The sequence below is a fragment of the Chiloscyllium punctatum genome, chromosome 4, assembly GCF_047496795.1.
Source record: "Chiloscyllium punctatum isolate Juve2018m chromosome 4, sChiPun1.3, whole genome shotgun sequence".
In the NCBI taxonomy this organism is placed as follows: domain Eukaryota; kingdom Metazoa; phylum Chordata; class Chondrichthyes; order Orectolobiformes; family Hemiscylliidae; genus Chiloscyllium; species Chiloscyllium punctatum.
This window is the reverse complement of record NC_092742.1, coordinates 34,860,500-34,883,779: the sequence shown is the minus strand read 5'-3', so window position 1 is coordinate 34,883,779 and position 23,280 is coordinate 34,860,500. Positions and strand designations below refer to the sequence as shown.

Below are 23,280 nucleotides of genomic sequence, written 5' to 3'. Positions count from 1 at the left end.
CAAAGTTAGATCTCACGGAATACAGGGAGAACTAGCCATTTGAAATAGAGAACTGACTCAAAGGTAGAAGACAGAAGGTGTTGGTGGAGGGTTGTTTTTCAGACTGGAGGCCTGTGACCAGTGGAGTGCCACAAGGATCGGTGCTGGGTCCACTATTTTTCATCATTTATATAAATGATTTGGATGGGAGTATATGAGGTATAGTTAGTAAGTTTGCAGATGATATCAAAATTGATGGTGTAGTGAACAGCAAAGAAAGTTATCTCATGATTACAATGGGATCTTGATCAGATGGGCCAATGGGCTGAGAAGTGGCAGGTGGAGTTTAATTTAGATAAATGTGAGGTGCTGCATTTTGGGAAAGCAAACCTTAGCAGGACTTATACATGTAATGGAAAGGTCCTAGGGAGTGTTGCTGAACAAAGAGACCTTGGAGTGCAGGTTCATAGCTCCTTGAAAGAATAGTCGCAGGTAGATAGGATAGTGAAGAAGGCGTTTGGTATGCTTTCCTTTATTGGTCCTGCATTGAGTAGAGGAGTTGGGAGGTCATGTTGCAGCTGTACATGACATTGGTTAGGCCACTTTTGGAATGTTGCATGCAATCCTGGTCTTCTTCCTATTGGAAAGATGTTGTGAAACTTGAAAGGGTTCAGAAAAGATTTACAAGGATGTTGCCAGGATTTGAGGACTTGAGCTATAGGGAGAGGCTGAACAGGCTGGAGCTGTTTTCCCTTGAGCGTCGGAGGCTGAGGGGTGACCTTATAGAGGTTTACAAATTTATGAGGGGCATGGATAGGATAAATAGACAAAGTCTTTTCCCTAGAGTGGGGGGTCCAGAACTAGAGGGCATAGGTTTAGGGTGAGAGGGGAAAGATACAAAAGAGACCTTATGGGCACATTTTCATGCAGAGGGTGGTACGTGTGTGGAATGAGCTGCCAGAGGAGGTGGCGGGGGCTAATACAATTGCAACTTTTAAAAGGCATTTGGATGGGTATATGAATAGGAAGGGTTTGGAGGGATATGGGCCGGTGTTGGCAGGTGGACTAGGTTGGGTTGGGATATCGGGTTGGACTGAAGGGTCTGTTTTCCATGCTGTACATCTCTATGACTTTATAACCCACACTTATCCATCTGCTATTGCTTTGTCCAACCTTCTAGCAATATCAGACTGTAGCCTGAGACCATGCTCCTCACTATCAACAATACCACCAGTTTTCATGTCATTTGGAAGTTTATTAATTAAACCCTCCTCATTCACATCATTAATGAACATGACAAACAACAAGGGTTCTACCAACAACCCAGGTGGTAAACCATTGGTCACAGGCTTTCAATCACAATAACAATCTTCCACCATCACCCTGTGCGTCACGTTTGTTAGCCAATTTTGGATCCAGTTTGTGAATTTGCCTTTGGATTCTTACCTTTTGGACTAACCTTCCATGTGGGATCTTGTCAAAGGTGTTACTGATATCCATGTAAGCCACATTAACTGCTTTACCATTGTCAATATATTTAGTTACCTTTTCAAAAAAAATCAATTAAATTAATCAGATAGGATTCCCCTTTCACAGATCCGTGCTGACTATCCCTAATAAATCCCTGCCTTTCCAAGTATGGATTAATCCTATCCTTCAGATCATTTTCTGTAATTATCTGACCTATATCTCCAGCCCTTCTTGAACAAAGGAACCACATTAGATCTCCTCCAGTAAACTGGTACTTTGTCTGTGCTCAGTGAAGTATTAAATATATCCGTTAGATTCTCTCTCGTTGAAGGTGCTTAATGCCTGGCACTTGTGTAACACCAATGTTACCTTCTACTTATTAACCCAAACCTGGACATTGTCCATCTCTTGCTGTATGGAATAATGTTTTGCTTTAGTGTCTGAGAAGTTGTGAATGGAGTGAGTACTGTCCAATTATCAGTCAACATCTCTACTTCTGACCTTATAATGGAAATAAATTCATTTACAAAGCAGCTGAAGATGGTTGGGCCTAGGATATTGCCCTGAGGAATTCCAGTAGCCATGTCCTAGAGTTGCAAAACCACACCATCTCTCTTAATGCTCAGTATAACTTCAGTCAGTGGGCTGTCTACCCCCTAATTTCCATTGACTCAATTTTTCCAAGCTACTTGATGCCTTACTTGGTTAATTGCTACCTTGAAGTCAAGGGCAGTCACTATCACTTCATCTCAAGACTTCAGCTCTTTTGTTTATGTGTGGTCTGTGACTGTGAACCAGATGAGTTTATTTTAAAAATCCATTATGATTTCATGGTCATCATTAGACCATCTAAATTCCAGATTTTCATTGAATTCAAATTCTACCATCTGCCATGGTGGGCTTTGAACCCAACTCCCCAGACATTGTCTCTGGGTTAAGACCATAGTGATAATACCCTTGAGTCATTGTCTCCCTTTATTGTCCTATTGAAATGTGTATTCACGGGACATGGGCACTGCTGCAATTTATTGCCATCAGTAATCATCCTAGAATCATAGAATATTTCCAAAAGAGTTTGTGCCACCTCTTTCAATAAGCTATCCAGTTGGTATCATTACTGCATTATTTTTCCATATCCCTGCATTTTTTCCCCTTTACTTACTTATCCAATTTCCATTTGAAAGCCACTACTAAATCTATTTGTACAAATTTTATCAAATTCCAAATCCTAGCAACTCACTTTCCTCTTGTTACTGCCAGTTCTTTTGCCTGTCATATTTATTCTGTTCCCCTTGGATGTTGACTCTTCAACCACTGGACACAGTTTATCATTATTTCCTCTGTCTAAAGCCTTCATGATTCTACATTATGTTAGCAAATCATCTTGGTCTTTCCTGCTCTAAGGAGAACTTTGGGTTCTCCAGTCAGTTCACGCAGCTGTATTCCCTCATCACTGGAACCATTTGTAGGAAATCTCTGTATGTTGTACAAATCTTCTATATTCTTCCCATAGTGTGGTGCCATTAAAGGTGGTGATGGGTTTTCTTTTTGATACATTGCAGTTCATGTGCTGGATGTATTTCACTTCTGTTGGTAGGTTGGAACATCCCAGGTTTTGGCTTAGCAATAATGGATGCGCAGTGAGACATGGTGAAGTTAGGCTATCCTATAACTTGGAGAGGAGGTAGGAGATGAAGGTGTTCCATGTATTTTTCCTCTTGTCTCTCTAAGCAATAGAGACCACAGATATGCGAGCTGTTGTCATTGTCTGAGCTGGCTTGTGAAAATGGATATATTGGCAAGGTAATGGAGGCTGTTGGCCCCATTTTGTGACATCATTTTCCCTTAACAAATCCATTGCCAACTCTTCTGAATCAGTCCACATTATTCCATGTCTACAATCGCTCTGCATTTACATGATGTATTTTTAAAAATTCTTTCAGCCAAAATGGACAATTTCACATTTTCCCACATTATCCTCCATTTGCCACATTTTGACTCCCTCACTTTACCAATTTATATCTTTGTGAAGCTTCCGTATGTTCTCTTCACAACTTACTTTCCCATGTATCTTTTTATAATCAACAAATGAGGGTGGCACGTTGGCTCAGTGGTTAGCACTGCTGTCTCACAGGTTCGATTCCCACCTCTGGCGACTGCGTGGAGTTTGCACATTCTCCCCATGTCTGCGTGGGTTTCTGCCAGTTTCCTCCCACAATCCAAAAGATGTGAATGTGTCAGGTGAATTGGCCATAGTGTTAGGTGCATTAGTTAGAGTAGGGGAATGGGTCTGGGTGGGTTACGTTTCAGAGAGTTGGTGTGGACTTGTTGGGCTGAAGGGCCTGTTTCCATACTGTAGGGAATCTAATTTTAAAAATCCAATAAATTTGGCAACTAAATCATCTGAGCCTTAATCTGAGTCATTTATATAAATTGTAGGTAGTTGAAGTCCAAGCACCAATTCTCTTGGCTCCCTGTTAGGATTATGGATGAGAATCTTGAAGTTAATTTTGACTTAGAGAAGGCTTTTGACAGAGTCCCACATAAGAAATTAGAGTATAAAATTAAAGCACAAGAGATCTAGGGTAGTGAGTTAACATGGCAGAAAACTGGTTAGCCGATCAAAACCAAAGATTAGGAATAAATGGGTCTTTTTCTGAGTGGCAGGCTGACTCGTGGAATCCAACAGGATCAGTACTTGGACCCCAGCTATGCACAATATACATTCATGATTTGGGTGAGAGAACCAAATGTAATGTCTCCAAATTTGCAGATGGCACAAAGTCAGATGGGAGGGTGAGCCGTGAGGAGGATACTGAGATGCTTCAGTGTGATTTATACAAGCTGAATGGTGGGCAAATGCATGGCAGATGCAATATAATGTGGATAAATGTGAGATTATTGACTTTGACAGCAAAACCAGGAAGAAGGATTATTATTTGAATCGCTAAGAATTGAGAAGGGGCGTATGCAAGAAGATCTTGTACGCCAGTCACTGAAGGGAAGCATCCCAGTACAGCAGGTGGTCAAGAAAGTTGGCTTTTGTAGCAGGAGGATTTGAGTACAGGGACAGGAATGTTTTGCGGCATTATAAAGAGCCTTGGTGAGACCATGTCTGGAATGTTGTGTATAGTTTTAATCTCCTTATCTGAGGAAGGGTGTTCTTGCTATTGAGGGAGTGCAACAAAGGTTTCCCAGACTGATTCTTGGGAAATAGGACTGATATATGTGAGAGGTTGAATCAGTTGGGATCACAATTGCTAGAGTTCATCGAAACATATAAAATTCAAACAGGACTAGATGCAGGAAGATGTTCCTAATGGTATAGGAGTCCAGTACCAAGAGTCATAGTTTAGGGATTTGGAGTAAACCATTTAGAACTGAGGTAAGGAGATATTTCATCCAGAGAATGGTGAGCCTGTGGAATTCATTACAACAGAAAGCAGTTGAGATCAAAACATTATATGATTTCCAGAAAGAATTAGATATAACATTTGAGGCCAGAAAAATCAAAAGATATGTTGGGAGTGGGTGGGGGCGAGTGGAAAGCAATCATGGGCGATTGGGTTAGATGATCAGCTGTGATCATAACGAATGGTGGAACAGGCTCAAAGGGCCAAGTGCCTACTCCTACTCCTATTTTCTACGTATTTACACTGCACTGTCCATACTTTGTGTGACGGTGAGATTTGTAGAAGTGAAACAAAAAAGATATAGATTGTTTTGAAAATGTGAAATAGTTTCTCCCTCAATCTAGTTGAAGTTTAGGGACACACCTACTGGATCTGATGAAAACAGAAGATAGTCAGAAACAGATAGTCCATCAACATTTGTAAAAGAAAGACATTAATAGATCTGCAGTGTTTCAGATTTTATTTCCATATCAGATTTCCAGTATTTTTGTTTCTACTGATTAATATTTTTCAACAAAGTTGCTCAATCCCAACTGACTGCCACAGTTGCCTGCATAATAATAGTATCTATACTTTTAAAAGTAATGAGTTGGCAACAAAGCGATTTGACATATTTTGAGGATATGGAAAGCAGCTCTAAATGCATCTTCTTTCAAAAATAAATACTTTCTCGCTGGGCTCATGAATAGACCTTTAAATGGAATGCACAGTGGAATACAGTCAGCCTTGTAGCTCTCTCTGCAAAACAGCTTGTCATTTCCATTTTTGTTTTGCTTCCAACTGAAATTGGAAGAGAAGCTGGTTTGTTGGTTTCTGTGAGTTTGCAGCAATGAGATTTGACTGTTGATGGAAGTGCAGCCAGATTTCCAACTTAACAGTAACTGCAATGTAAGTCTTCATAAAAGCTCCAGCCACAAGTGTGATAGGTGGGAGATGAAGAAACACAGCAGCCATGTGGGCTGCAAAACTAATGGCGTCTAATGTGTGCCCAGTGCTCCCTGCTAATTTCAGTGACCAATTATTCCTTCGTCTGCCATTCCAAGCCACGAATATTCTCCCAACAAGAATAAGAATAGCTGTAATATGTTGTGTGAATTTTCATTCATGCACTGGAGATTAATGTGCACACAGAGGGGAAAGTGAGGACTGCAGATGCTGGAGATCAGAGGCGAGAGTGTGGTGCTGGAAAAGCACAGCAGGTCAGGCAGCATCCAAGGAGCAGGAGAATCGATATTTCGGACAAGAGCCCTTCATCAAGAGCCTCGTTCCTGATGAAGGGCTCTTGCCTGAAACAACAATTCACCTGCTCCTCAGATGCTGCCTGACCTGCTGTGCTTTTCCATCACCCCACTCTCGACATTGATGTGCACAAAGCCAAACTAATATTTTTTTCTTTCCTCTCCTATTGTAGATGTTAATTCTTGTTGCCTATTCGTCCATGGGCATTGGTAGCCTTTTGACATTTTGACTCAAAAGTAGCCCTTCTAGGAGAATAATTATTAGAATAGAGTTTGATGCTGGATAATGTGTTCAATATTCATACGGTTGTCCTTTCTGCCAGAGTCACTGAGACCAGTCAGAAATTGGAAACCTGGCTTATTACATCTGCTACACTCCTCAATTTCTAGGCCTCACATCATTTATCGCATCGAACAGTTGCTGTGCATGAGAACAGCCAAAGGCCTTTACCTATTCATCAGGCAATCTGTTCTGTTTTACTATTTATATTCAGTAGAAACAGGAAACCAGATAATAACATATATTGTTACTTACAGCAGAATTTTAAGAATTTACAAAATGTTATTTTGTGTATTCCTCTTATAGAGATTTGAAACTGGATAACGTTCTGTTAGATTCTGAGGGACACTGCAAACTGGCTGACTTTGGAATGTGCAAAGAGGGAATCTACAATAACTGCACAACTGGGACCTTCTGTGGTACGCCTGATTACATTGCACCGGAGGTAGGTAAAACCCAACGGAGAATCCTTTCTCATGTGCTATTTTGGTAGAAATCCAGTTAGGAATAAGAATAAACACACCACTGGGGCTGGGTATTAACTGATTTTCGCTAGTTAGAATCCTTCATCCTCAGTGTTATCACTCTTTCGGAAGCTCATGCAGAATTCTGCCTACAGAATTGTACTGCTCTTGACATTAGGTTTGATCTGAGGTAAGCATATCATGACCTTGGCTTATTCATATGATTTGATCCATCATGGGTAGAATTTAATGTCTCCCATTTGATGGTATGGGGGGAGGTGGAGGCATTTAAATGGGGAGAAGGTGGCAGGTCGGAACTCTGGAGTTAGAATGCAGGACCGCAATGCTGTAGGGGGCAACTCAATATATAAGTGGGGGAGACATTTGAACACAGGAGAGAAGGGTGTCATGGTTGGTGGGAGAGGGGATTGTTAACTGCACCTTGGCTTCCATGATGATGGGGGACAGTGTACTACCAGACCCAGCATGTTTACTTGATATGTCTGGGCTGGCCCGGTGATAAAGCAGCAGGTGTAAACTCGGACTGTTTGGATGGGACTGAGAATCATAGAATCCCTATAGTGTGGGAGTAGGCCATTCAGTCTGCACAGACTCTCTGAAATGCGTCCCACCCAGACCCACCTCTTACCCTATCCCTGTAATCATGCATTTCCCATGGCTAATCGCCTACCCTGCACATCTTTGGACTGTGGGAGGAAACTGGAGCACCCAGAGGAAACCCATGCAGGCATGGGGAGAGTGTGCAAACTCCACACAGACGGTTGCCCGAGTATGGCATTGAATTCAGGTCACTGTGAGGCGGCAGTGCTAACCATCAAGCCTCCATGCCACTGAAGAGCAAGAGCAAAGAGAAAAACCTCTGGGGTTGATGAGGAAGGCTTTCAGGAGGGGGATGTTTAAATTAGGAGCTTCAACAAGACAGAGAGGCAGAGTCTGAGGAGTGACTGCTGTTCCCTGCCATTGTGCTGCCAAAGGAGATGAAAATGGCTGCCCAGAGTGCCTGGAGTAAGTGCATCCTTGTGTGAGGGAAACATCCTCAATTTTGAGTGATGTGAGCCGGTTCAAAGAACAACACTGTTCTGCAGACATCCATACATTGAAGCTGAAAGCCAGCCCCGAGTCATGCGTCTATGTGAATTTTGGTATTGACTTACTTCATACAGTCCAAATCCTTGACCCAAGCCATCCTCGGCTGATCATGTAAGATAATGGCTAAACCCCAAAAATGTCCTGATGTGCTGCTGTCTTTATAGCTTGGATCCTGGAACATCATGTATTTCTCATGATGACTAGCCTCTGTACCTGCAGTTGCAGCTAGACAGATACTTGCGTACCCACTTGATTGTGAACGATGAACATATATTTACAAATGGGATCACATATTTACAGTAACTTGTTACCTGTGCTATCTATGTGCCCTCAGAAGGATGCTTTATTTCTTCCTTCCCATTATGTCTCAGATTCTGAAGCTGTTTTGATGGGAGCCTGCCCAAGAGTGGAGCTGGTTGGCCTTGGAGATTTGATCAGCCGACCCTGGGTAATTTGTTGTGGCTTGAGGGCCCAAAGAATGCTGGGACTGCCATGCACAGAGGCAAGTGACCCCTCTCAGAAGGCAATAGCAGCAGGCAGGCTGCTGTTGGGAAGCCTGGCCACCTCTGAAGGATTCCAAGTTGAGATGTCTGGGGCAGTTTTTTAAGGTTCCTCCTCTATCTGAGTATCTGCTGGCCCTGTCCTGCTTTCTTGTGAGGAAGGGGCACCTGGAGTCAGCTGAAGGCTCCTCAATCCCCTGTTGCCTTGCTGCTGGTGCAGAGCACCAGTGGCAGGAGCAATGGAGCTTAAGTCTGTGTGTATATCCGGTAGACACCGAAAGTGCTGGATTTAGCTGTCTGTGGCAGCCACCAATTTGTTCATGGAGGCAGCCAGACCTCCTTGCACTTGAGGTCGCAGGGTTCACCATGATGCTGCAGTCCTCCACTCTTTGGGTTAGATTGTCCAGTGCTCCTGAGAAATCAGCCTGCTGCTCCAATATCTACATGTGCCAACACCTTGGGGTCCTAAAATGGCTGCAGTTGAACTGGTGCCTGATCACGGGCAAAACTCCAAATGCCAGCAGCCTGGTGTGTTTCACCCTTGTTCTGGATTAGTGGTGCTGGAAGAGCACAGCAGTTCAGGCAGCATCCAAGTAGCTTCGAAATCGAGACGTTTTGGGCAAAAGCCCTTCATCAGGAATAAAGCTTTATTCCTGATGAAGGGCTTTTGCCCGAAACATCTCGATTTTGAAGCTACTTGGATGCTGCCTGAACTGCTATGCTCTTCCAGCACCACTAATCCAGAATCTGGTTTCCAGCATCTGCAGTCATTGTTTTTACCTCGTGTTTCACCCTTGGTCAGTTGCGGAGACATGACAGTGAAGTACTCACCAATTAGTGCTCCCTCCTTCGATCTAGATAGAATACCCACTGGGGTGTGAACATCTGAGCTGGTGGGGAAGACTGCCATGTTGACACTTCCGCTGAGGTATCAATGTTCTCTTCCTTAGCTGTGGCAGATGGCATGTCTTGGTGGGCAGGTCTGATAGCAGATACCATGGACATGCCACCAGTCGAAAACTTAAAATAAAAATGTCACAACCAAGGAGAATAAGTTGTGACATTTTTAACAGTAAATGCATCTGGCAGTAATGGGAGAATAGAACAATAATGAGCAATGCTTTTTACTGGGGGGTGAGACATGAATGCTTTGGCAGGTCCTGGTCTTCACTGGTCACTGCCAAGATGCTCTCCTGGAAGGGGGTGAGGATTTGAATATCTGGCATCCTATCACCCAACCTGGGTCCCTCAGCCCTTTGGCATAATGGGAGAAGGGGAAGGATTGAGAGGAGATATAAGCACAGCTGTTGTGACAGTAGAGGAAAAGTGGTGAACTGTCCTGAGTGAGTGAGTAGGCAGCATGGAGACCATGCTGGTTTAGTAATGTGGGGGCATTTGGGCAGGCAAAAAAGAGAGTGAGAGAGAAGCTCAACGGAGCTCTGATGAGAGGTGAGTGCCGTAGCACAGATAGAGGGAGTGTGAGGTAGCGGAGAGCAGAAGGTGACACTTAACTTGGCAATGTGAAGAAGATCATTCACCTACTTCCTGGACTGTTGGGCCTTCCTCCAGTAGATGGAGACTGCACTGACCTTGGTGGCAACCTCAGTCCAGGCTGGCAGGGTCTGGGAGTGTGGCCTCCTCTTGGAATCAGACAGCATCTCCTCTGCATGATCCCATCCACCAGGTCTTCCAGCCCCCTATCTACATGATGGGGTGATGCTTTCCCCTGCTCAGCCATAAACGGAATGAAATGTCTGTAAAAGTGCAGGCCAGTTCCCAATGCCAGCACTTGACTTGGTGCACAATGGCTTTTTAAATATGGCGCTAGCATTAGGGTGCCAGTGTATCCTGGGATTTTCTAGCAATGGTGAGTAACTCTGGCTATAGTAAGTGGGTGAATTGAGCTAGCATTGGGCAAGAGGGGTGTAGGGACGTGGTGTGTAGTTAATGAGGTGAGTTTGGGATGATTGCATGAGAATACCCACTAATGGAGAGAAACTCTTCACAAAAATGACTTTTGTCAAAACATGGTAAAATTCAGCCCAAAGGTTCTAAACCACATTTTAAGTGGCAATAATGCATAATTACAGAGACATTAGTTTCATGCAACATTCACTGCAAACTATCTGCTCTACATAATGAGAATAGGGTCGTTGATAAACTTCCCTTGTCCGATTAGCTATAAAGGTTCAGATGTACAAGGATACTGGATTCATTTTAAATTCACACAGTCTCAAAGTCTCACTTCATATAAGTTAAGATATGCAAACAGTCAAGTTTCTCACTGTAATGTTGATAGGCTGGGCTCAGAGCTTTTTTATTTAGTGGAAGTCCTATTTGTGTAAGAGGTTAAAATTCAAATATTAGATAATAGAATACTTTAAAACCTGTCGTACACTGTCACCATCAAGCACTCACCTAGCTCACCTTGGACACGATCAAATGCAACTGGTTTAATAACATTTTAGCTTAAAAAACACTTCAGCTTCACAAAAACAGTCCACATGGCATCAGATAGACTTTGCTAATAATGATCACTGTTTTATTGCAAGTTTCTGATGAATTCTGTGAACAGTATTGTGCTTTGAAACTTTTCCTTTCAGGATTTGTTAATATGATTCTCATATTGGGTTTTTAAAGATGTTTAGGAGAAGAGAGCATCATAAAATCTAGACTGAATTGCAATTCTGGTCCCTCAAATGAATGACTTCTTTTTTGCATTTATGTGTTTCTAAGTAATTGTGGTTTAGTATTTGAATGTGTGGCCTTACTCAACTTAGCCAGTGCAAAGCTTACTGTCATCATAATGGCCTCTATAACTCTGGGCCTCACCACAAACTCTTTAATCACCAATTCCATTTCTCTCCATGACCACTATGATGCTGTGTCTGAGACTGAACCAAACTGTTTGGAATCTCAGATTTGACTCTGACATGAGGCTTCTGGCCACATATTTGCACGATAGCTATTTATTCTCTTAACACTACCTGACACTGCCCTTTTCTGAGCTGTACTGCTGCCAAAGGCCTCATCTTTGTTAACTCTATATGATTATTCCAAACCTCCAGACCAGCCTTCCATCTTCAATACTCCATAAATTTAATGTTATCTAAAACTCTGATGCCTGTATAGTAATCCACATTATGTCTCATACACCCATTGTCCTCTATGTTCTTACTTACATTGATCCTGGGTTAAGAAGTGTCTTGATTTTAAAATTTATCTTGTTTTTCAAATCTCCCCCCTACAATCCTTTTAGCCGTTTCTTTTGTACTGGCCTCTTGCACTTGCAGGTTTGAATACCTCCGTCTTGGTAACCATGGTTTGAGTTGTTGAGTCCTTAGCTTTGGAGCTTCCTGCTTAAACCTCTCTGCCTTATACTTCTTCTTCCTTATTTAAGATACTCCTAGCCATGGTTGGATTTTATGGCCCTCTTAGTTGGAGGTGGGAGAGGAACCGAAAATATATTGGTTGGGTAAGCCACCACCTTTCTGCTCACCCCCAATCCAGTCCCCATAATATTGGAGAGTTGGGGGGAGCTATGGAACTTCATGGGAGCAGTAGAAGGGTGACAGGCCACACACACCCTTGGGCCTATTAAGATTCTTAATGGCCATTTATTGTCCACTGACACCCCTAATCTGTAATGGAAGGCAGACAAGAGTGGGAAAACTGATTTTAACCCTGTCTTGGTTGGGGGCCACCCTGTTTTGAATAGGGAGGGACAGAGGGGATATCTTCGACACCTCAGAGGACCTCAGGTATAATCGTATCCCAACTTTGTTCCAACTCATTTGTCCATCCTAACCAATCCCTCCCTGTCCCAAAGCCCAACCTGGCTGACTCCATGAACCGCACACTGTTCTCCTGAGGGATCTATTCCATTCCACAGTACTGGTGCTGCTTGGAATGTTAAAGCTGCTCCCAGTTGGCTTACCTGCCAGTTCCAAAAGGTGGGACTTCCTTCAGTAACGATGGATGTCCATCCACCCACAGCTTTTATAGGCTGCCTGAAGCACCAGGGATGGGACTTGTTCAAAACAGGCTGACTATTCTTCTGAGGTGGGAGAGCAGATTATTCCATCCCTCCATTCCTCCACCAAGTCCCACAACCGAGTCAAATTGAGCCTACTAAAAACTCTCTGCTTCATCTATCCTTATGTGGCTTGCTGTCCAGTTTTGTTACATAATGCTCTTGTGAATCTTATGCTCCTGCAATGTGCAAAGTACTTAAAAAAAATGCAAGTTATTGTTGTTGCTTTATCATATCAAACCACCTCCCCTCCTACCTCCCTGGCCAGTCAGAGCAGCTCAGTAACGATTCACCAAGCAACCTAATTCAAGTTGGTGAAGCCAGGTCAGAAGTTTACAATTCCTTCCACTCGGTATACAAACCACACCAACTCCATGTTTCACTGTGTGGCAGAAAAGCTGACAACCACGTTCACCAAGGCAAGTGTGTTGCAAAACCAGACACCACTTGCAATCTCGAGGCCATTTAGTCTATGGCACCTGTGCCAGTGCTTTGGAAAAGCTGTATAAATAGTCCAACTTCCCTGAGGTTTTATTTCACTTAAGTACTGTAATTATTTAGGGGTGTGTGGAGAGGTTCTGTTAGTGAAAGCAAATACTTCTATCTGAATTTTTGGTTGTTTGGTTTACTTATTTATTTAGATATTTTTATTTGCCTTTAGTTGTTCCAGGAGATTGTGCCTGGCACCCTAGACTTAATTATGAGCCATCATCACTCTATCATTCAGTCTAAAATAGTTACTTCAAAAGTATGCTTAAAGGCATGGTATGCCTTAATGAGTCCTTATTCAGTCAAATAATTAATGCTGTAACTCCTGCACCTACCATCTGTCAAATAGAAGTATAATTTTGGAGCTGTTGTGTGTTTCATGCCTAGTTGAACCCACAGCCTCTTTCCTGGGTAGCACATGGTGCACAGTAAAAGGTCTGTTGAACACATTTAGATATTGGATAGTACAGCTGAGTTAGATGAGGCAGATGGAAATGGCACTGAGGGAGCAAGTGACAGAACAGTGGATTTTCTGTGTCCTCACCAATGGTTTCCTCTATGCCTTTCTTTAATGGTCTCCAACACCTTCAGGCATGAACCAAATATTTCTACCATATTGAAATTTCTGGTTAGTTCCAATGGATAACTTGTTGGATTGACAGGAGTTTTATTTCTGGGCAGATTTTGCAGGAGTTGCAGTATGGCTCCTCGGTGGACTGGTGGGCACTCGGTGTGCTGTTGTACGAGATGCTGTGTGGGCAACCACCATTTGAGGCTGAGAATGAAGATGATCTGTTTGAATCCATTCTGAATGATGAGGTGCTTTACCCAGTCTGGCTGAGTGAACGTGCAATGGCCATCCTGAAAGCAGTAAGTGAAGACCCATTCCCTAACCTTTTGTTCGCCCCTCAATCAACCCTCAGGAGCAAGGTTGTCTCGACAGGAATAGAATTAACATTTCTGATCTTGAAATAGCCCTAAAGTTGTGCATGCAATATTAATTGTCTCTCCAAGGCACATTTAGCAAATGCCTTTTCTACATGCTACTGATTTGTTATGGCACTGAGGAATTGCTTTGCTCCACTTGAATCCCTTCTCTCCTGAAGCTATTAACTGACAGTGAGCGTTTCTGCTCAAGCCCAATATCCATAAATGTATTTTTATAGCAGCTTTAACATCATAGAACAACATCATAGCAAGACACTTCACAGCAGCATGATAAAACATAATATAACATTAGGCCCCATGAGGAGACATCAAGTCAAAAGCTTTGCCAAAGGGTTCAACTTTAAAGAGCTCTTTTGAAGGAGAAGAGTGAGGTAAAGGGTGTAGATAGGGAGTTCCAGAGCTTGGCACAGTCATTGGAGACTTTAAGAATGGGAATAGAAACATGGAAATTAGGAGCAGGAGCCTGCCCTTTTGGCCCTTTGAGTCTGCTGCCCCATTCAATATGATCTTACCTCAATGTCATATTCTGGCTTTCTATCTATACCCCTTGATGGCTTCAAAACCAAAAAAATGTATCTATCTCTTCCTTGAATATCAGAATGCTCATAAGATTAGAATGAGAGGTGTGCAGAGATCTCGAAGGCTTGTTGTTTTGGAGCAAATTACTGAGATAGTGAGGGGAGAACTCACGGTGATATTGAAAAACAAGGATATGTATTTTAAAATGGAGGTGTCGCTTGCGCAGGAGCCAGTGTAGATGAGTGAGCACAGGAGTGTTAGGGGATGGTACCAGGTGCAAAATGGGACAGAGGGAAACAGAGTTTTGAATGAGCTCCAGTTGAGAGTGTAGAATGTGGAAGGCAAGTCAGGAGTGGGTTGGAATAGTCAGATCTTGCAGTAACAAAGGTATAAGTAAAGCTTTCTGCAGCAGGTAAGCTGAGACAAAGGTGAAGTCAGGCAATCTTAGAAATTGTTGCTCTTTGTAAGAATGTACAAATGTATTTGAAATCTCATTTTGGGATTAAACATAACCTCAAAGTTGCCAACAGGTCTGATTTTGCTTTAGACAGTCGCTAGACAGAAGGATGGAGTCAGTAGCTGGGGAACAGAACATGGAGCAGGGCCCAAACCATGGCTTCAGTGTTCCCTTGGAGAAACATTCTTCTTATCCAGTATTGGATGTGAGATAGCAACAGAAGAAGAGTCACAATAGGTGGTGGTGAGGGAGAGCTGGCTGTCATCAGCATGTATATGAAAACTAACACTGTTTGTGGATAATATCACTAAGGGGCACTGTGTAGATGAGGAATGGGATGGGCCAAGGGTTGACCATTGATGGCCACCAGAGATCATGGTGCAGGAGCAAGAAGAGAAGTCTTTGTAAATTAAACTGGGGCTGAGAGTAAAGAAATAGGTATGGAACCTGTCAAAAGCAGCTCCCCCCAATTGGATGAGAGTGGGGAAATGTTTGAACAGAATGTTGTGGTCAACCATGTCTCAAAAGCAGTCAACACTTCAAACAGGATAATGAGGGAATTGTTACTATTTGCACAGTCACAGCCAATATATTTTTTCTCTTTAATGAGAGTTGTTTTGTACAGAAGTTCCAGTCGATCATTGGTCTGATATGTTGAGCAGGGGCTGGTTTTGAAATGCTGACCCCAATTCGAGCACCTTCATTTGGTGGCTAGACTGAGATCAGTTAATTCAGTTGTGACTCTCAGTCCAGTGCTGAGGGAGTGCTGCACTGACTGTGATGTTGTTTCCTGCCATCTCTGCACAAGTTAGCTGCTGCATTTCTTCCATTACACAAATAACTAGGCTTCAAAAGTACTCCCTTGGTTACAAAGTGCTTTAGGATGTCCTGACATAAAGGTAAGTCTGCTTTTTTCTCGTAATTCAGCACAGAGTAGGAAGTGGACCTGGCATTTTACAGTGTTATTTAGCTCAGTGCTGTTCTGGACATTGTTTTACATTGTTTTGCTTATCGAGAGATAAATGGACTGCAGCAATTTAAGAAGACAGCTCACCACCACCTTCTTAAGGGCAACTAGGGATGTGCAATAAATGCTGGCCGGCTAGCGATGTCCACATCCCACAAATAAATTTTAAAAAAGATAAATCTCCCAACCAAATGAAAGAGGCAATTCTATTAGAATTGTTTCCATTCTGAAATTGACCCTAATAAAAGCAAAATATTCCTTATCTCATGCCTTGCAACAGAGAGCACTGTCTTCGTACTCGGGGAAAGTACCTGAATGGTACAGCACTTTAACCCAGTGCAACCCAGATGGTTTACACATTGTATTCCTGGTCAGGTTCATTGGAAAAATTAAACAGACAACATGTCTGTTGTGCACATCAGCAGAGCATCTTAGAACAGCATTGTAAGACCCATGAGAATATGATAGTTATCAGGGTGGGGAAAGAACCTGGAGAATGACCTGAATAAATCAAAAGGACAAAGTACCACAGCACAATATGATACAGAAATAAGCCATCAGTCATTTTTTTGGCTTAGACTCATAGAACACAGAACAATTCAGCGTAGAACAGGCTCCTCGGCCCTCGATATTGCACTCACCTTTGAACTAGTCTAAGCCCATCCCCCACACTGTCCCAACATCATCCATTTGCTTATCCAAGGACTGTTAAAATGCCCTTAATGTGGCTGAGTTAACTACATTGGCAGGCAAGGCATTCCATGCTTTTATCACTCTCAGAATAAAGAACCTGATTCTGACAGCTGTCTTAAATCTATCACCCCTCAATTTGCAGCTCTGCTCCCTCGTACAACCCAACGTCATCAGCCTAGGAAAAAGAGACTCACTGTCCACCCGATCTAATCCTCTGATCATCTTTTATGTCTCTATTAAATTCTCTCCTAGCCTCTATCTCTCCAATGAGAACAGACCTAAGTCCCTCAGCCTTTCCTCATAAGATTATCCCTCGATACCAGGCAACATCCTGGTAAATCTTCTCTGCACCTTTTCCAATGCTTCCACATCCTTCCTGTAATGGGGCGACCAGACTGTACGCAATATTCCAAGTGTGGCCGCACTAGCGATTTGTATAGTTGCAGTATGACATCACAGCTCCAGAACTCAATCCCTCTACCAATAAAACCTAACACACCGTATGCTTTCTTAACAGCCCTATCCACCTGGGTGGCAACTTCCAGGGATCTATGTACGTGGACTCCAAGATCCCTCTGCACATCCAAGAAACTTTCCATTGACCCAGTACTGTGCCTTCCTGTTATTCTTCCCAAATTGAATCAGCTCACATTTATCTGCATTGAACTCCATCTGCCACCTCTCAGACCAATTCCGCAGTTTATCCAAGTCCCTCTGCAACCTGGAACATTTTTCCACACTGTCCACTACTCTACCGATTTTAGTGTCAACTGCAAATTTACTAACCCATCCACCTATGCCTGCGTCTAAGTCATCTATAAAATTGACAAACAGCAGTGGTCCCAAAACAGATCCTTGTGCCACATCACTAGTAACCGGACTCCAGTCTGAATATTTTCCACCAACCACCATTTGTTGCCTTCTTTCAGAAAGCCAGTTTCTAATCCAAATTGCTAAATCACCCTCAATCCAATGCCTCTGCATTTTCTCAAACAGCCTACCATGTGGAACGTTATCAAAGACTTTACTGAAGTCCATGTATATCACATCAACTGCCCTACCTTCATTTTCATGCTTGGTCACCCTCTCAAAAAGCTCAATGAGGTTTGTGAGATACGACCTGCCCTTGACAAAGCAATGTTGACTATCTCCAATCAAATTGTTGTTTGCAAGATGATTGTAAATCATTTCCCTTATAATCCTTTCCAAAACTTTTCCTGCAACAGACGTAAGGCTCCCTGATCTATAATTACCTGGGTCATCTCTACTGTCCTTCTTGAACAAGGGCACAACATTTGCAATCCTCCAGTCCACTGGTACTAAACCTGTAGACAATGGCGACTCAAAGATCAAAGCCAAAGGCTCTGCTATCTCCTCCCTACCTTCCCAGAGAATCCTCAGATAAATCCCATCTGGCCCAGGGTACATATCTACTTTCACACCTTCTAGAATTGATAACACCTCCTCCTTACTAACTTCAATCCTTTCTGGTCTAATAACCCGTATCTCAGTCTTCTCCTCTACAATGAACTCCTTTTCCTGAGTGAAAACTGATGAGAAATGTTCGTTTAGCACCTCTCCGATCTCCATAGGGTCCACACTCAACTTGCCACTTGCGTCTTTAACTGGCCCTATTCCTACCCTTCCTGAAGAAGGGCTTATGCCCGAAACATTGATTCTCCTGCTCCTCCGATACTGCCTGGCCTGCTGTGTTTTTCCAGCACCACATTTTTCAACTCTGGTACTCCAGCATCTGCAGTCCTCACTTTCTCCTATTCCTACCCTAGTCATCCTTGTATTCCTCACATACCTAGAGAAATCTCCTTTGTTCTCCTTGCTAAAGACTGCTCATGTCCCCTCCATGCTCCTCTTAACTCTCTCTTTGAATCCTTCCTAGCTAATCTTTATCTCTCCATCATCTCATTTGAACCATCTTGTCTCAATGTCACATAAGCCACAATTTGTCCGCTTAACACGAGATACAATTTCTTTAGTAAATCACGGTTTCCTTACCTTATCACTCCCTCCCTACCTGACAGGGACATACCTATCAAGGACATGCAATATCTGTTCCTTAAACCAGCCCCATCCGCTGCAGTTTGCTGCCCCGTTCTATGCTTCCTAAGTCTTAGGCAAAAACAATGACTGCAGATGCTGGAAACCAGATTCTGGAGTAGAGTGGTGCTGGAAAAGCACAGCAGTCCAGGCAGCATCCGAGAAACAGAAAAATCGACGTTTCGGGCAAAAGCCCTCCATCAGGAATACAATATAATTCCCCTTCCCCATATATAGCTCTTGCTCTGTGGCATGTACCTATCCCTTTCCATCGCTAAACTAAACGTAACCAAATTATGTTCACCATTCCAAAGCGCTCACCTACCCCTAAATCAAACACCTGGCCTGGTTCATTACCAAATACCAGATTCGGTGTGGCCTCCCCTCTTGTTGGCCCTTCGTCAGGAAACCCTCCTGCACCCATTGGACAAAAACTGATCCATCCGATGCACCAGAGTTATAGCATTTCCAGTCAATGGTGGGGAAGTTAAAGTTCCCCATATGGCCACCCTGTTCCTTTCACTCCTACCCAGAATCATTTTGCAAATCCTCTCCTCCACATCTCTGGAACTCTGCGGAGGCCTATTAAAAAAAACTCCCAGCAGTGTGGCCACTTCTCTCCTGTTTCTCACCTCAGCCCATACCACCTCAGTAGACGAGTCCTCGTCAAAAGTTCTTTCAGCCGCCATTATAATGCCCTTGACTAACAAGGCCACACCTTCCCCTCTTTTACCACCTTCCCTGATCTTAATGAATGATCTAAACCCTGGAACCTGCATCATCCATTCCTGACCCTGCTCTATCCAAGTCTCCAAAATGGCCACAACATCGAAGTCCCAGCTATCTATCCATGCTACAAGCTCACCTACCTTATTCCGGACACTCCTGGCTTTGAAGTAGACACACTTCAAACCAGCTTGCTGTCTGCCATCACACTCCTGTGACCATGAAATCCTGTCCATGCCCTCCCTACTCACATCCTCTTGTGCACTGCAACCACACCACAGGTTCCCATTCCCCTGCTGAGCTCAAGCTGGTGGGACAGGAAGTGCCATTTAAACCTGAATTCTGTGTTTATTTTGTACCTTAATTGCTATCTTTAATATTTAAATGCTTTGGTATCATTTGAGAAAAGTGGAAAATTTAACTTGTGTATATATACCAGAATTGTTGCCTCTAGTTTTCATTTTCTCACCCAGGCCTATCTGCTGGGACCCTCAGCTGTGTCTCTTGTCTCCCCAGGTCATAAATAATGGGGTTTTTCACATCTGCTTCGTGTATTTATTTTTACTTCAATTTCTTAAGTATTTCCAACTTTAATTTGCTGTTACAGTTAGTACATTGAGATTTGACAAAGCATGTTTTTGGATTGTAGCGACAGTAATGAGATAAGCCAAAAAGGAAGTGAAAAGATCGAGCCACTGAAGCTGCACAGAAGTGTTGCCCTGGGGTGGTGGCAGTGATATCAGAGATAAACTGTTATCGCTGTGGGTCAAACCTGGTACATCGCAAACATCACTGACAGCACATTTCCTTTAGATAGTTCAGGAAGATAATGTTGTATCTACAGAGTGTATAAAATCCAACCCTCTTCCATGAATCATCTATTGATGCTTTGAGGTTGAGCAGATGTGGTTCCGAGGAACTATGTTGCAACACGCTCTATTAAGACTTCCATTTTAGCTTCAAAAATGAGCTAACATCTGAGAAACTTACCCTGACTTGTCCGGATCATAACTTGTTTAGATATCCAGGGTTTTAAAAAAAAATTTGTTCTTGTGACTTAAGCATCGCTGGCAAGGCCTGCATTTGTTGCCTATCCTTCATTGTGCTTGTGCCGGCTTAAACCATTGAAGTCCAAATAGTGTGGGAACATCCACAGTGTAGCTAGGAAGGGATTCCAGGGTTTTGATCCCAAGGTAATGAGGGAATGATAACATAGTTCCAAGTCAGGTGACTTTGAGGAGAGCTTGCAAGTGGTGGTGTTCTCATGTAGCTACTGCCCTTGTCTTTCTCAGTGGTAGAGGTCACTGCTTTGCAAGTTGCTGCATTGCCTTTTTTAGTGGCGTGTTGCCTTTTATAGTGTACCAATGAAGGGCAGAGTAAATGTCTGAGAGTGTGCTTTCCCTGGATGGGTGTGGAGCTTCTTGAACATTGTTAGAGTTGCACTAATCCAGGCAATTAGAGTATTCCATTGCACTCCTGACTGGTACCTTGGACAGGCTCCAGGGAGTTGAAAAGTGTGATAACAGCAGAATTGCCAGCCTCTGACTTGATCCTGCAACCACAATGTTTCTTATCACTGGTTAGTTAAGTTTCTGATCAGTGGTAACTTTCAAGATGTTGACAACAGGGAATTCTGCAGTTGTATATAAAGGGGTGGGGAGATGGTTAGGTTCCCTTCAACTTTGGCTGGTCATGATCTGGCAGTTTTTTAAAATCATTCCTTGAATGTCAATATTGCTGGTCAAGCTGGAATTAATTACACATCCATAACTGGCCTTAGTAGTTGATGGCGTGCTGCCTTCTTGAAGAGTTGCAGTCCTTGGGGTGTAAGTACAGCCACAGTGTGGTTAGGAAAGGGGGGGGGGGGTTCCATAATATTGACCCAGTGACACTGAAGGCATTAATATGTTTCCAAGTCAAGACGGTGAGTAACTTGGAGCAGAATTGGCAGGTGGTTGTATTCCCATATATCTGCTGCCCTTTGTCCTTCTAATGATAGTGGTCGTGGGTTTCAAAGTGGCTGTTGGAGGAGTCTGGGTGAGCTATTGCAGCACACCTTGCAAATGGTAACACTGCTGCCACTGAGCAGATATGATGAAAGGATTGAATATTGAAGGTGGTGGATGGGGTGCCAACAGAGCAAGCTGCTTAACCTGGATGTTGTCAAACCTCTTGAATTTTGTTGCAGCTGCACTCATCCAGGCAGGTGGGAAGTATTTCATCACATCCTTGATTTGAGCTTTGTAGATGGTCTGGGGAGACGGGGAGTGAATTACCTTCTGCAGAATCCCCAGCCTCTGACCTGCTCATATAGCTCCAGTTGTATGGTCCCGGTTCAATTCCTGGTCAATGGTAACTGTAGTGATTGTAATGAGGTCAGCCAGCTGTACCTCACAGAATGAGTTCCCTGATTGGTGCAATAAATGAGACAGTGACTCTCTGGTCCCTGACTCTGTATGAGGTAGTACTATAGTCAACGACTGTTTATTTGTAAATAAATGGCATCTTACTGACAGGTACCTGCCTCTGTGGAGCTAATTCAGTAACCTTCTGGATGTTGATCATGGGGGACCCAGTGACCGTAGTGTTATTGAATATCAAACGGATTTGCTTGTGTTCTGTCTTGATTGCACTGTTGATGACACCTTACAGCATCCTGATATGTATTAACGATCTAGATCTTTATATGCAAAAGAAAATTTCCAGTTTGCAGATGACACTAAAAGAATTATAAACAGTGAAGAGAATAGTGTGGAACTCTGAAAGGACATTGATAGGTTGGTGATGTGGGTAGATAGGAGGCAGATAAGGTTCAATGCAGAAAAGTGTGTGAGGTGATGCACTTTGGTCATAACAGTGAAAAGCAACATAAAATTGGGGTAACGTTTTAAAGGGGGTGCAGGAGCAGAAGGATATGAGAGAATATATGCACAGATCATTGATGGTGACAGGACAGGTGAACAGAGCAGTAAGTAAAACATGCAGTGTTATCCACTTTATTAAGGGGGCATAGAGTACAAGAATAAGGAGGTGATGCTGAACTAATACAAGACACTTGTTAGATCACAGCTGGAGTATTGCATGCAGTTGTGGATGTCACGTTGTAGGACAGACATGAATGCATTGGAGCGAATGCAAAAGTGACTTTCTCAAATGGTTTCAGGTCTGAGAAACTTCAGCCAAGAGGATAGATTGAAGAAGTTGAACTGTTCTCCCTGAAGAGAAGAAAACTGAGAGGAGATCTGCTTGATATCAGTATCATGTGTGGGAAACCACTTGTAACCACTCATTACCACTTGTAAAAGAAGCAAGAACAAGAGAATGTAGGCTTAAAGTGATGTGCAAACAAAGCTAGGCTGATATGAGAAAAATCTTTTTCAAATGATGAATGTTTCGGGTATGGAATGCAATACCTGGAAATGTGATGGAGTCAGATTTAGTTGAGGCAATCAAGAGGATCTTTTGTTTTGAATAGTAATGGTATGCAGGGATGTGGGGAAAAGACAGAAGATTGACACTAGATAAAGAGTGAGGGCAAATGGCCTCCCCCTTTGCGATAGCCATTCTCTACTTCTGTGATAAATTTGCAGGTGATCCAGAATAGACTGGGGCAGTAATTAGTTGGATTAAATTTGTTCTGCTTTTGTGTAGAAGACATATCTGAGCAATTTTCCACATTGTCAGGTAAATGCCAATGTTGTAGTTGTAATGGAAAAGCTTCACGAGGGCAGCTAGTTCTGGAGCACAAGTCTTCGGTAGTGTTGTTGTCAAGGCACATTGCCTTTGCAGTATCCAGTGCTTTCAGCCTATTAGTTAGAGTAAACTGGATTGATTAGAAGCTGGTAATTGTGATACTAGGGATCTCTCACTGAGGCCAAGATGAATCATCCACTCAGTACTTCTGACTGAAGACTATTGCAAGTGCCTTACCTTTTGCAC

The 23,280-nt window shown here is 43.0% G+C and overlaps 1 protein-coding gene across 2 annotated transcripts in view; it reads left to right on the top strand.

Moving 5' to 3' along the window:
• The window catches only part of LOC140476179 (protein kinase C epsilon type-like), a 224,224-nt gene that overhangs the window by 180,336 nt on the left and 20,608 nt on the right, over positions 1-23,280 (top strand). For both annotated transcript variants that reach the window (XM_072568361.1, XM_072568360.1), the window contains exons 11-12: positions 6,687-6,825; positions 13,658-13,846. In XM_072568361.1, the coding sequence (XP_072424462.1) occupies positions 6,687-6,825; positions 13,658-13,846 (328 nt within the window). The remainder of the gene's footprint in view (positions 1-6,686; positions 6,826-13,657; positions 13,847-23,280) is intronic.